Genomic DNA, 14,296 nt, shown 5'->3' on the forward strand with positions numbered 1-14,296 from the left:
TTTAAGTTACAGGTCATAAGGTATAGGCATGCCATGGAACCCTAACTCTGCATTTCTCCATTTCTGCTCAGATTCTTATCTCAGACTTGCAGATACATAATAACTAAAGCACAGTAACAAATGCTCTAAGGTTGGCGCACTTACACTGATACTGAATATTTTAATGATAATGAATGATCTTCATAAGAACTAAAACATGAAACATTTATTGCAACACTGACCTCTGAAAATAATTCAAATATTAAAGTTCTGTGTGTTTTGAAACATCAATGCAGCAATGGTTCTCAGTTAAGAAACTTAAAACTTGAACAAACCTATTCCAGTGAAGAGAAGCCTCTATCACTACTAAATATACACTCTTAACTGTTACAACATTCCCAAGTGCTTCCTTAGTAAATATCAATCTTAGAGGCTTATTGTCCCCTGTCTAGTGAAATATAGCAGGTAGAATAAGAGCCTCAAAGGAAGGAAATACAGAATAATTCAAGAAAATTCAGTGATATAAGCAGTTAGATAAGAGGCATCAAAATTGTTCAGTGATCCTGCAATACTGGCAGAAGGGCCTCAACTGGCTGTAAAGCAAGAGCAACTGTATGAGGTTCCCAACTACACCAGCAATTGGCCTTTTTGACATACTGATGAGCATGCTTGAGTTTATTAATAAATGTGATGACCTCTGTGTGTGTGTGTGTGTGTGTGGTTTTTTCCTCACTCCCCCCTCATTATCCAAAAGAACTACCTAATTTTGAGTTTCAGTTCCAACAGGGGATGAAATAAATATCTTCTCATAGTCAGTTGCTATGGAAATAGTATTTCACAACTGGACCTCTGTTGGAACAAAATGTAGAAAACAACTTAAAAAAAAAAAAAAAAAAGGCACTCTCATTCCTGAGCATCAGTTGCTTAAAGACACATGGACTAAGGATGGGGCTCAGACAACATTTTGGGGACTAATCCCAGACTTGTACCTCCATAAAATGGAACATGTAACTTCCTAGTGATACATCAGTCTCCCTCTTTTTATGTGCCCTCAAATAATTACGACTGGTATCTACCCATCCTGACCAAACTTGTGAAATTATATCTGGAGATTAATATCTCAGATAGAATTTCATGTTCCTTTCAAAAAAACCCTCAGATCACCTACACTCCTCTTTGGTCTGTAAGTTTGAGGCATATGCATTTTTTAAACAGAAAACTGATGCAAAGGATAAAAACAATATCTATGTACTTGTTCCTGATGTATATAGTCTGTGCCACTAAAAGAAAATTGAGAGATAAATTTGCCACCACATTTCTTCAAAGACAGTCTGCTTTTTTGTATTGAATGGCCACTCAAATTCTTCATCACTGGAATTAACAGATTATGAGCAAACCTTCAAGACCGTTATACCTTTAATTCCCCTAGTGCAGCCCTTCATACCTCCAATATTCCCCACCCTTGATAATTTTATGGGAAGAGACTGTTATGCACTGAAATACTACCTTCCTCACACAGAAGAGCGGAAAGAGGTTATTAAAGAAGAATTCAAGCACTGCTTTAAAGTCACGTTGGCCACTAAAGAATTATTCTAATCAAATTATACTGACTCAATCTTGAATTTGCACTCCATCCATTAAGAAATAGAACTGGCTTTAAAGACAAGATGCAATTGTTGCGTCTCTTCAAAATAAGTCTTACTGTATAAAATAAACAAGATTTTCATCATCTTTAAATCCAGTCAATAGTTTTATCATTCTAACAAAAGCCTGAAGTGCCAAAGGTTGCACATAAGATGAAAAACTCCAGTCTGGAGAAGCTGCTGGTTACCTTAGGGAAACAAGGAAAAAAAAAAAAAAAAAAATCAGAATTTACAGATGTCCTGGATGTAAAAAAAGTTTTCAGTTACTAAAAGACTTGGACAGATCAGATGCACTTTTCAGCAAACGAGTAATTCCTCTTCCTCGCATGGTACTTATTCCATAAAGGGAAGTCTTCACACCACACGGAGAATCACCTATTAAATTAAATACAGTTTGCAAATCAAATCAGCCTTTAAATCTTACATAAGCTAATGGAACTGTTCTTCATATGCTGTGGAGTTGAAGCTATTCAACAGCTCCAACACAAAAAGTCAGAGACAGAGGTTGTGTCCTCTATAAACATCAAGACCTCAAGATCCCATGATTTAAAACTGGAACAGTTTCAGAGTTTAATTCAGCGTGTTATTTTATATGCAAGAAAATAAGCTACAAAGAATTCTTAAGAGTTATTTATCTTGCAAACTTCATTCTGTTCTTCTGAAGATTAGCCATGAACTGCCCAGATGAACTGAGCTCACGTGCCTTCTATTAAAAAAATTTCATCCCACAAAAAAGACTTAAAATGAGCAGTCTTTATAAACCGAGTTATAACAGATTATTTGCAACAAATACCAGATAAGTGTGCCCATACAATGACTTAAGAGCAAGGAGAGTATTTTAAAGATGGTCCTGCTTCAAAGTACCTCAGCATATAAGAATGTATTTCATGTAGCAGAAAAATAAGGGGGGGGTATAGATCAGAGAGCAACATCTCTAAGAAAGACAAAATTTTGAGAGACCTTTTTGACCTTAAGATTGTGTCCAGCAAGAAAAGGGCAGTTCTTTATGTCTGCATCTTCAGAAATTCAGTGGAATTCTCATGCAGGAATAAGTGCAGCTCATACAGAGTTATTTAAGCTTTATGCCCCGAGAGGCAACATTTAAACACAGCACTCTGAAAAAGCACCAGTTGGATTAAGTTTAAATAACTCTTTCCCCTTATGAATGTGAAAATTTCAAACTCACAATTAGAAGGGACAAACTCTTGATCCTGACTTGGAGAAGTGAAATGTCTGTCACATCCAGAACCCTCAGCCTTCATTTTCTGTAGAAAGAAATAAACATTCAAAATAATATGCATCATCTAAAACGCAGTATACACACCTGTCCAGTAAACTTACCAACTGTGGTCAAAAATCACAATAAATGACTCAGCTAGTGATTATTTTTGTTTAATCAGTCTGCCCAACATATATTGCAAAAGACAGCATTCAAAGAGAAAACAGTTAACCTGAAACTGACAAGTTTGCACACTTGAGTTAACTAGAAATACAACATGATACCAGTTTAAAGAATCTGACCTGAAAACGTCCAGCAGCCAGTACCACCATCTTGGTATTTGTGCTTTTACCACAATCAGAGTCTTGAAGAGGCAGGTGAGCAGCTGTGAGCGAGACTCCATACACATTAGCTAAAGATTTACTGATGCAATAACTTGACCAAGAAAAAAAGAAAACAATAAAAGTTTGGCTAAGAGGGCTATAATGCTTATGTATGGAAGCACAGCATTTTCAGTTCTTTAGCTGGCAAACAAAAGCAACCACAGACTCAGCTGCACAGAGCAGGACATTATTGCAGCAGCTAAATAGTTACGCAGCATCCTTCCAAGACCACCAGCCTGTTCACATCAAATTAAAACAATTGCTTCCCCAGACTATCAAATGCAGCCACTTAGAAGTGTGAAAAGCAACTTTTTTTTCTTGCAAGTCACAGAAGTACATGAGTTTTTTAAATTAAAATCTATCCATTATTATCTCTCTTAAATTGCTACTACCACCGACATCTTACATGGCATTTCCTTGTTTCCCAACTATTTACTTTCCCTTTCTGCACAACAAAAAGACTATGTATCTACATTACATGTAAGGCAGTATAAAAGTTTCCAAACTAGAGACGTATTAGAATTTCTCACCAAATACAGGTATACTAAACCTCTGAAGAAAATGAGTGAATTCTAATTTAATTAACACTTCTCTCAACTCTCCAATAGTAAGTAGAGGTAGTGAAAAGAACACTACAGACTGATGGACAATATCACAGAAATTATATTACATCTAATTGCTAAGACTTAAAGCACACTCCTAAGCCATACAAACAGTGATGAAAATTAGAACAAAATCTTGGGGGTAGATGGAATAAATAAAACTCAGTATCTAGAACGACAGCGCTCCAGGCAGCCAGAGAAGCCAGAGCCAAACGCATCTATAAAAAAAATAAGAAGTCATCATACTGGAGATAACTCCTTAGCAGTACTCACGCAATTTTCTTACAGGACGCCAAAGCACAGCAGAGTATATCATTCTCTTCATGCCACTTGCACCTACATGAAATGAAGTTCAGGCTTATTTCAGAAGCATCTACCTCATTAATCAACATGAACAGTTGGTCTGATCAGAAGGAACATAAACAAATATTAAAGATGCCATCTTTTTGTCTCAGTGACCACATAGTACCTTTAAAATATCACAGAGGACCAGCATTCAATAGCTAAGCTCTAAGTGGTTATGCAGAGTAAAGAGGCACGCTTAACACACAATCTGCTTCATGGGGAGGTGGAAGGAAGGGAGAAAATAGAATCTGAAGAGACAAATGATATTTAAAGGTAACAATTTGATGCTTCCCATTAATGTGAAATAGTTCCTGTTAGTATAAACATTCATACTTTCCTCTCCAAATATGTGTTTCAAAGTACGTTTTCCCATTCTTGTTAAGGTCTCTCTCTAGTGTGAAAATACTTATGGAAATGAACAACTAAAAGACAAAGTGACATTGATTATCCCAATGGACCTTAAAATCCGTACTGTACGCAGACTTTCAGAAATAATCTTAAAAAAAAAATCAAACCAACCAAAACCAACAAACTAGCATTTTATATCAAATCATTGGTTAAATTACTTAAAACAATAGCAGAGGGAAAGTTAAAAGTATTTTTCTAAGTTAACTCTGTCATCACTAGATATTCCCCTGCAACATCACAAGCTACATAACACCTCTAGAATCTGAAATCAGGAAAAGCTTTATTTTCAAGTCACATAAGGGAAGAAAACAAAACCAAAAAAAAAAAAAAAAACCCCAACAAACAAACAAAAAACACAACCCACACCCTATAAAGTAAATAGGATACCAGATGTGTAATAAAGAACAGGCATTCTAGAGAAGAAACATAGGATCTAGTTTAGCAGTTATGCTCAAGAACTTTATATATAACCACTGGCAAACACACCTTGTCCCTCATCACAGTAGCAGCATAAGGCGTTTAACGTACAACACCAGCCAGGTCCCATCCAAATTACACTTCTAAGGAGTCCAAGTCTTCTCATTTCTATGATTTACAGTTGAACATCACGGTATATTTTATTCCCATTTTTTACCCCTTCCTTTAAATTAGGCCTCAGACTCAGAATTAACAAGCCATCTATCTTCACACTTCTCTTGGGAAAGTATTTTTCATTTCCAGTTGTACTCATGATGTGACAAGAAGCATTTCCGATTAGAAGGCTTGTAGAACATCCTAGCCTAACAGCATACAAGCTGTGTGTCAGGCACCAAGACAGGTGAGGGTAATACATGTTTCCACAAAGAAGAACCCAACATACCTAGTATTACTGGAGAAATCCCACAGGAAGGCATCCAGTTCTCTACACACCCAATTCTTGGATGGCTCCTTCTGGTATTTCTTACGGTACAGTTCTATTACCAGGTCTTCTACAGCAAGAAGCTCTGGATGGCTCTCAATGCCTATAGCTCAGAGAAAATCCAGGTCAGGCAAACAAAGAGTCAGGGAATATTCTACTCAGCTCACTTCTCGGTCAGTCCCCGTTCATTTCCCAGCCTCTTACCAGAACATCAAAGCTCTTGAAAACCTTAAGCTATCCCACCAGTGGTTTTAACAAAACTAGCCAAGTGGGTTGTCCCATATTGCCATAATTTTGTCCATCTCAGGAATTATGTATCCTACTTGCAGGCCATCTCTCCTCAGAAGCTGTTAGTTTTCCTTTGTGTTACCATACACTCACCTTTCACAGTAATCTCACTGCCTCTAGTGCTCCTTTAACTGGCTGAGCAAGAAACAGTGTATGTTAATTCTATGGATGTGCTCATTACCCAAACAGCTGATCAGGCTGCTGTGTTACCGTCACTGATGGGGAGCAAAAGAAGAGGGAGAAACAAGCAAAGTAGTTCTAGCTATCGGTACCAGCTTTTATGAAACTTTTGAGACCCAAAGACTTTCAGACAAATACAGCTGTCCATGATTACATAACCTTCTTTATCAGGGAAAAAAAAAATAAGGCCAAAAACGATCAATTTCCCACCTGTTAGGCTAGCCATTCGACGGAGACACCAGTTAATTCGGAATCTGTCGTTAGACTAAAGGAAAGAAAATTTTTGTCACGTTGAAGCCGTATACAATTCTGACACCTGCAAGACTTCTGATTATGTCCCAAAAAGTCACCTCTAAAACAAAATTCAGTGTTTGTGGGACTGAATGTACACTCTTTCTGAAAATTAGCTTTAAGAGGAACAAATGCCACAGAGGCTTTCCAACCAAATCCCAGGAAAAATTCTGGACTAATGTCTGGGGACAGGTTAAAGGTTAACCTATACCACAGATATCTCAGCTAAGTGCTCTGAGATCTTTTTCAAGCATATTTCTTCAGAGCCCTATATTTATGAACAGAGGCCAAGATCCTGATCCTCTCTGCCTTTTTGAGGATTAACATTAGGCTTGAATGGAGTCAAAATGTATTATAGCTGTCACGAAGCTTAAACGCCGCTGAATCCTAATGGGTTTTTTTGCTCATTGGCAAACGAAACTTGAGCAAAAATTAAGATGTACAGTATTCCCATGGGGAAAGAGTCATAAAGATGTAAAAACATCCCTTAGACAAGCAGGATTGTGCAACTATTATTCAGCATAATCAATTTAAGTAAATCTTAAAAGCCCTTAACCTAAGTCAAAACAATGTCAGAGACCAAGTGAAATGTTCATTGGTAGGCTAGAGCTAAAAGTGCAGACTGAAAATAAGAAGGTAGAAAATTAGGTCTCTGCTTCATAAAAAAGGTTAGCGTCTAGGGGTCATTTCTTCCTGCATGGAACGGGGAAGCTTTGGAAAAAAAGAGGATCTTTTCCCACTCACTTGCACACTGATTAGGTTTTAGAGTTAAGTATCTCCTTAATCATCCAACAGAAGTGAAATTAGAGGTTTTGATTTAGAGCATCTTACTTCAACCTTGACCATACCCTGCAGTAAAAATATGGCCGAACACTTCTGGCTGGCTGGACAAACTCAAGAAGTTCCCGTAAGACAACTGCATAACAAGTACGTAGAAGATGAAATCCAGATATAGGGATCTTGTGAGTGGCATCACCTAATGAAGGAGGGAGGGAGAGGCAAGAAAAAACAAACAGTTATGAGAAGTGCTGTTTCTTTAAATGATACAGTTCACCTCCAGCTTTGTATCTTTTAATATACTTATACGTATACACACAAACACATACATCTCCTCTTCTCTAGAGGCAGTGTTTGTGAATACGCTATTAGAACCTTGCTTCCATCATCAGAAAACTGGCAGGTCTGGACTGTGAGCAAACACACACACACAACACTTTTAAAAGGTCATTATCTAAATATTTGACATAGGAAAACAGGGGCCGAGTTTGTTCCCTCTATACAGAAGGGGGGAAGTGTCCTAACAGAAACAAACTGAAGTCTATAAACACTACTTAAGAGTCATAGGGGAAACAAAGCAGGCCAAGCCAGACAAAACAACAGTATAAATACTGTAACTTTGTTGACATACGTAAAGCTGCAAAACACTTACAACTTCTAAATACAAATTAGTATCTTTTAGTTATGCTCTTATGAATTAGCACTTCATGCTGAAGATATACACAAGGGTTATCAAGGGAAGGACACTGTGCTCACATGGGCTTGAAAGCATTTAAAGCCATTCAGAGTTGTCCCATTTAAGAACATTCTGCAGTTATTTTTCAATTAAAATAGGAAGACAAAGTACAAATAACTCTGCCATTGAAAATTCCATTTTGGCTGAAGTGCTCTGGCATTCATGGGTACAAGAAACATAAAAAAGGTGACTGCAACAAGCTGCTCTGTCACTCCTTTAAGGTCTTCAAAATTTGACAAGCTCCCAGAAGGAGAAACTGTAGACTTACAGAACATTTGGATCCAGATCAGATAAGTTCAGTGTAAAACTGTACAACTTTGCATACCATTCTTTTTCTCCACTGATACTCACTAGCAGCCTGGCAGTGGTACCGAAAACCACGCGGTGGTACTTCTGCAGAAGAGCAGGGGAGACAGGAGAAAAAGAGCAATCATCATTCAACATCCACAATGACAGATCCTTTACTCTCAACTATATACCATAGTTTCATGTACAGAAACAAACAGCTTCATCTTGCCTTGTGGCCTCATACAAGTGCCACAACTATTTTTGAAAGTTACTTTCAATTGTATGTATTTTAAAAAACAAAGCATATTTTTAGTGTGTGTGTGTTTATGTTCAATCAAGACAAATATTCAATGGCATGAAATGTAAAGCACAAACACCTGAAGGTCATCCTGAATTTATTCTACCCTCTTCATGCAGTTCTGATGCTTAAGTCCATCTCTTCAGAAACAATCAGTATTGCTCTGACATTTTAAGAAGTCCAACCACTTACAGTCAAATAATAAACCCATTTTAATACGAGAAATCTAATCTGGGCAGCAGTAAGTGACACTAGAAAGCCTCCCTCTCGCCCAAAAGCAAGATGAACTTTTTCTTGTCTCCCACCCTTGGGATTTACCTGGGTCTATGAAGTGATGGAAATCAGCCATTATGCCATCCTGTAGGGAGTACTTGACACACCCAATCTCGCAAGGAAGGAAGCGCTGTTCACAGTGGGATGGCAGCTTGCCATGGCTGTAAATGTTCAGGAAGTAGAAGATATCTGTGACCACAGCTGAAAGGAAAAAAAAAAATAAAAAATAAAAAATAAAAAATCAGAAGAGCCACCAGAGGTCACAGCAAGTCATCCCAGCCTCACTTCCTCCAGTGAAAGCTTCAATGTACTCTATCATGAGTGAGTAATGTAGGGCATCAACCGAGTAAAATACACAGATGTTTCTCTGTATCTGAGATGACAAGGTAACTAATACTTATGCAAGAGTCAGGCATATTGGTAGTCCTGCTACACCTTCCATAGACGCTACTGTGCATAGAGAGAAAAAAAAAGTTTTAAAAAAAAAAAAAATCAAACCCAAAACCCATGAGAATGGTAAGAGGCCTGGAATCCAACAGGAACTACTACTGTTCCTTTTTATGATAGGTCAAATAAGGCTAGGAAAAAAAAAAACACACCACAAATAGTAAATGCGTAAATGCACAGCAGCCTCACAAGCTCAATTCAGTAACTTACAAAAGTTAAACGAGCTAGTAATAATCCTCCGGGATAAAAGGAGATGAGAAGTCTGCTAATTAAAAGGATTACTTGTCTTCCACTAAATGAGCTCCCAAAGAAGGTGGCTAGAATACCCAAGGCCAATGTTAAGAAATAAATTTATTGTCTACTAATTTTAAAAGTATCCAACTACAAAAAATATTTCACAATACACTTTAATCCTTCTCTTCACAAATATCACATAACATTCTCATTTAAGTTTAAGGTAGCTATTTAACCCTTTAGGTTAAGCTTTGCCCCTCATCAAAAAATCCTACTTGTTCTACCAAATAATAGAGATGTATAACTGTTTTTACACAGAAACAATGCTGTATGCCAGACTTTATGGCGTTTAACAGCAGTTGTCCTAAGCTTGAATGCTGGTGCTCTCTTACATGGAACTTCAACTCCACAAGCTGTGGGGTCATAAGACAAATACCTCTCCTACGTGAGTTGAACTGCTTTCCTTATGAAGAAATTGATATAGCTTCAGGAAACCATACAGGACTTTTACTTAGAAATACCATCATCACACCTGTCTCAGTGATCCCTTATTATTATCCCTCTTGTTCAATTTAAAGATCAATTGTGTCAGCTCAAGCCACCAAAATCACCCTGATCAAACTTGTATCACAATGACAGGGAAACGTGACCTCTGGCAGGGAGGATTCTAACAGGTGTTATACTTCTTATAGAGCTACACTTTCCTGCTCCCCTATAACCATGACAACATGAAAATAGTTCAAAAGACCTGTTAAGTGAAAGGCTTGAGCTGAAACTTAATCACACAGTAGACACAGCTTATATTAAATGGCCGGTTGACTTATCTTGTAAGCACCACCATTCATCACTTTTCAGGATAATGTAATATTCATGGGGAAAAGATTGCAGATGTGTTCATTACTCAATTCTAATCAAAACATCCACTTGAAGAGGGGACACAGATTAGAAAGGTTTCGTTTCCAAGAGTTCTTTCAACAAGGAAGCAAGCCAGGATGTTACAAGTACTGACAAATTACAGATCCTCTCTTTCACTCTCCCAAAGAGGCCACGTCATGATTTTATTTTAATGCCTCTACGATACAAATTTTGATCTTCGATACCTAACAACTCTTCACCCTTTAAAATTGGTACAAGTATTCTTTTATGCTGAACTTGGATTAGGTCTTGTAAATCATACATGCAGGAGTTGAAGAATTACCTTTTTCTTAAAAACCTTGAAATCATTGTAAAAAAACTATTAGTGGCTCTACTCCCATCAAGCTAAAAAAACAGAAGACCGAATTATTCTGGGGCAGGGGAGGAGGGAGATAGACAACTGCACTGACTTCCCTCTATACTACTACAAAAAACTTTTTTTTTTTTTTTTTTTTTTTTTTTTTTTTTACAGCAATAGATTATCAGCTTAAAACAAAAAAGCAGTTGACACAGATGGCTATTAGCAAAATGTAAATATCCTTTGTATAGGCATAATTTAGAATATCTATAAAGGGCAAGCTTTCATCTACTAGGATCAACTGCTTTAATCCTACTATACCCTGATCGTTCTTCCAAGACATAGAGGCATCTGGAAGAGAAGTAGCACTGGGCACCTTCATGGTCAGATGAGCAGGAACTGGATGAGCCAGATTACGCATCTGGAAAAGATGAGAAAGTTACACAAAATCAAGAGTCTACTAACCCCCAATAAGGTCCTTCACCTTCTTCTATAAGAGGAACATATGACATCCACTAACAGTTACAGTTAGGTGGAACAAGTCTGCGGTTTATATAAAAGTGCCTGTGTACTAGCAGACTGGGAAGACAAGACTTGTTTTCTAACAAACTGAGAGACAGGTATCTTAGTATCTTGGTCAACCCACTACAACTAAGCTAAATTTACAAAATTGAATTTTTAAAAAATAAAGGATATTTCATTAGGTTCAAACACTTGTCACAAACGAGGAACCTTTCAAATTGGTATTTCAAAACTTTTTCCATAAACTTTATGGAAAAGTTTGGCACATGCATTAGTTGCCTTTGACTAGGAATGGAATTCATTAAAAGCTGATAAAGCCTCAAGGAAGTAATGAAATTGCTCTGGTATGAGGCAAGTAAGAGGTGTACGTATGCCCCTTAAGCACTGTGTTTTAAAGTCTTTAAACTTACCTTCACCAGTAATTTGTAGTTCATAGTAACATAGGATAAAGAAGTAAATGCAGTATTATCTACTTACTCAATCAAGCTCTTTGCTTTGACACACAAATTTTTACACTGCCAACCAAGACTGGAAGAAAAAAAGCTTTCTGACACCTCACATAATTCAAACTCTGAAGCAAATTATGCTTTGAGGAACTGCTGGGAGAAGGAGAGAGACGGAAGAAAGAAACAAACGAACAAAGGACACACACACCCCTTTTCAAGCCAGTAAATAGCAGAAGGGATCTGTTTAGCACTATTTCTGATCACAACTACATTTAGCTTAACATTAACTGCTTAATTCTACATTGGGGGATTTTGTCCTCCACCATAGCATTACAATTGTCTCCATAATCAAACCAATCTAAAAATAATGGCAAGGTATAATTATTCTATTTGTGTGTACGCTGCAACACTTCATTGATGTGGTCCACCACATAGCCACTCAAGAATGCCAAATCAGCTGCATATAATGTATGTTTCAGGCTGTTAGACAAGAACCACCTGGATAAGGACAGCCACAAAGCAAGTGCAACATGAACCTACGACCAGAAGTCATACCAATTTACAGTATTAAAAAAAAAAAAAAACCTACATTGTAAGTCAGTCACTGCAAAATATCATTAAACATAAAACTAAGTTGTTAGAGAACTACATTTTACTTGGTAAGAGAGCCCAAAGGAACAAGCTGTGCTGGTTTAAAATGGCATATTCTCACCTTCAATTCAAACTAGAACAATTTTCTGCATCACCTTTGTAATGGCATGGACTACTGCAGCAGCCATAATCTCCAGAGGTTGAAGATTATGCAGACCTGGTGATCTTGCATAGTGTCATAACTGTCCAAACCCCAACACCACTTACACCCCCTCTTATTTAGCTACATTAAATGTTCTTCCTTTCTCAGTGTTCACCTGTTCTGCTGTCTTCTGAGAGTGTTTCTTTACATTCCACTTACGAGCCTTCTCAGCATATGCCATCTTTTCTTCTTTAGTCAGCAACTTGAAGGAAAGCAAATTGTTAGAAAAACTTCTTACTGCCTCCTTCTAGTAGTCCAACAAACTCTAGGTAAGAAATTAATTGTGCATTTCTAAAGGACATTATCAATACTTAGCAATAACTGCCAACTGCTAAAACTGACTCAAACATTTCCAGTAGCTTTCTCCCTAATGAAGCCATAAGCTTTGATCCAAAACACCTAACACGCATGTGCTTTTGAAGTATCTTCAGACAAGGGCAAATTAGCACTGCCCCACCACGAACAACAAATCTTCTGAAACTACTCTTGCCACCCAGGGATGCCACTACCCATCACACACCAGCCAAAGCTGACACCCCTGCTGCTGAGGGGAGGACAGAGGAGCTTCTGCTCTTTAGCTCCAGCCAGCTGAGGCCACTCAACATGCCCATTTGAGCCACTAAACATAGAACAGCTGAGCTGCCGACTAATTGCTCTCCAAGAAAGGCCACCCTGACATTTTGCCCCACACGCAACCCACACAGGGGTGCGACACAGATCCACCTGATGGGTGCTGCTTCCTCACCCTCAACGGGCAGGTGAGCGGCTATGAAACCCACAGCACTAGCACACAGTGGCTGGAGCAAAACACACCGCAGGCCTCCCCTCTGCCCTCCCCGCTACTGAGCTGCATAAACCCAAGACCGTTCCCCTTTCAGGAGGGCGGGAGGGGATGGACAGGAGAGGGCCCTTCTCACCGCCCACGCCTCGGAGCAGTAGGGCACGGCGTCGACCACCCCGGTCACGGGCAGCCCGCGCCGCTGCAGCTCGGGCAGCTGGTCGCGCACGAAGAGGCAGTAGGGGCTACGAGAGCCCTTCCGCTGCGCCATGGCAGCACCCGACCCCGCCTGGCCTCGGCCTCTCCCCGCCATGCCGCGGCAGCATCCACGAGGTGCCGGCCACAAGCCCAGCTCCCAGCCCGCCTCTGAGGGGCGGGGCGGGGCGGGGCGGGGCGGGGACGCGCCCGCCCTCGCTTTTGGCGGCAAGGGGGGAATGACCGTTACACGTAGCGGCCGCCCGGCCTCCTGCGTGCCGGTGTCAGCCGCGGGCTCAGTGGCCCTTGGCCCGTCCCCACCTCGGGTGTTAATCTGTCACCTCAAGATGGGCTTCGAGGAGAGTGTGGCAGGGTTGGTTGTTTGTTTGTTTATGTTTTTTGAGTGCTGAAGGATGAGAGATGCCAGATGGGAGCGATCGCTTGCACCAGCTTCTCATAGACATTCAAAACGCAGGCTCCCCCCCTCACAAAATGGCAGTATACCGAGCTTCCAAAATGAAAGACTCATACTCCTCTATACCCTCTCAATCTGAATTAATGTTATATACTGAATCTAGTAAAATCCTTACAAAGATTCACTACGGTTATTTATGCAAATAGATATGTCCATCTGTATACACACACACACACAAAATGTTCTCAGAAAGGCAAACTTGCTTACTAAAAGTAATTGGGGAGTTGTGCTGTTCAGACTCTCTTTTTGTGGTTTTGGTTGGTTAGCTTTGTTCTGTAGTAGGTTTGTGGGGGGCGGGGGGAGGGGTGTGTTGTTTTGTTTGGTTTCCTTTCATCTATCTCATTGACATAATTGACACTTCCTTCACTGAAAGTTTGCATAGTGAGTCACAGTTCTGATAAGATAAAGGCTGGATATACTCTGATCTGCATCATCTCAAAGTACCAGTTGCTTCCCCCCTTAAGATTTCTATTAATCTCTCTCAAAAAACAAATGATCTTCACTGGCCATAGTAAAAAAAAATATAAAATAAAATAAATTAGCAGGGCAAAAACTACAAGTGGCTTTAAAACAAAGTTTAATTAG

At 39.2% G+C, this 14,296-nt stretch overlaps 1 protein-coding gene across 1 annotated transcript; it reads right to left on the reverse strand.

Moving 5' to 3' along the window:
- Positions 1-1,585: 1,585 nt before the first annotated feature.
- MAEL (maelstrom spermatogenic transposon silencer) lies at positions 1,586-13,312 on the reverse strand (the record flags this gene model as incomplete). Its single annotated transcript, XM_080344537.1, has 12 exons — positions 1,586-1,997; positions 2,809-2,887; positions 3,144-3,276; positions 4,100-4,162; positions 5,439-5,580; positions 6,156-6,210; positions 7,085-7,212; positions 8,101-8,142; positions 8,654-8,809; positions 10,824-10,923; positions 12,379-12,465; positions 13,181-13,312. The coding sequence occupies 12 exons, from the start codon at positions 13,310-13,312 to the stop codon at positions 1,882-1,884; spliced, it is 1,233 nt and encodes a 410-aa protein (XP_080200663.1). The 3' UTR covers positions 1,586-1,881.
- Positions 13,313-14,296: the final 984 nt, after the last annotated feature.

The sequence above is a fragment of the Nesoenas mayeri genome (assembly GCF_963082525.1).
Source record: "Nesoenas mayeri genome assembly, chromosome: 1".
In the NCBI taxonomy this organism is placed as follows: Eukaryota; Metazoa; Chordata; class Aves; order Columbiformes; family Columbidae; genus Nesoenas; species Nesoenas mayeri.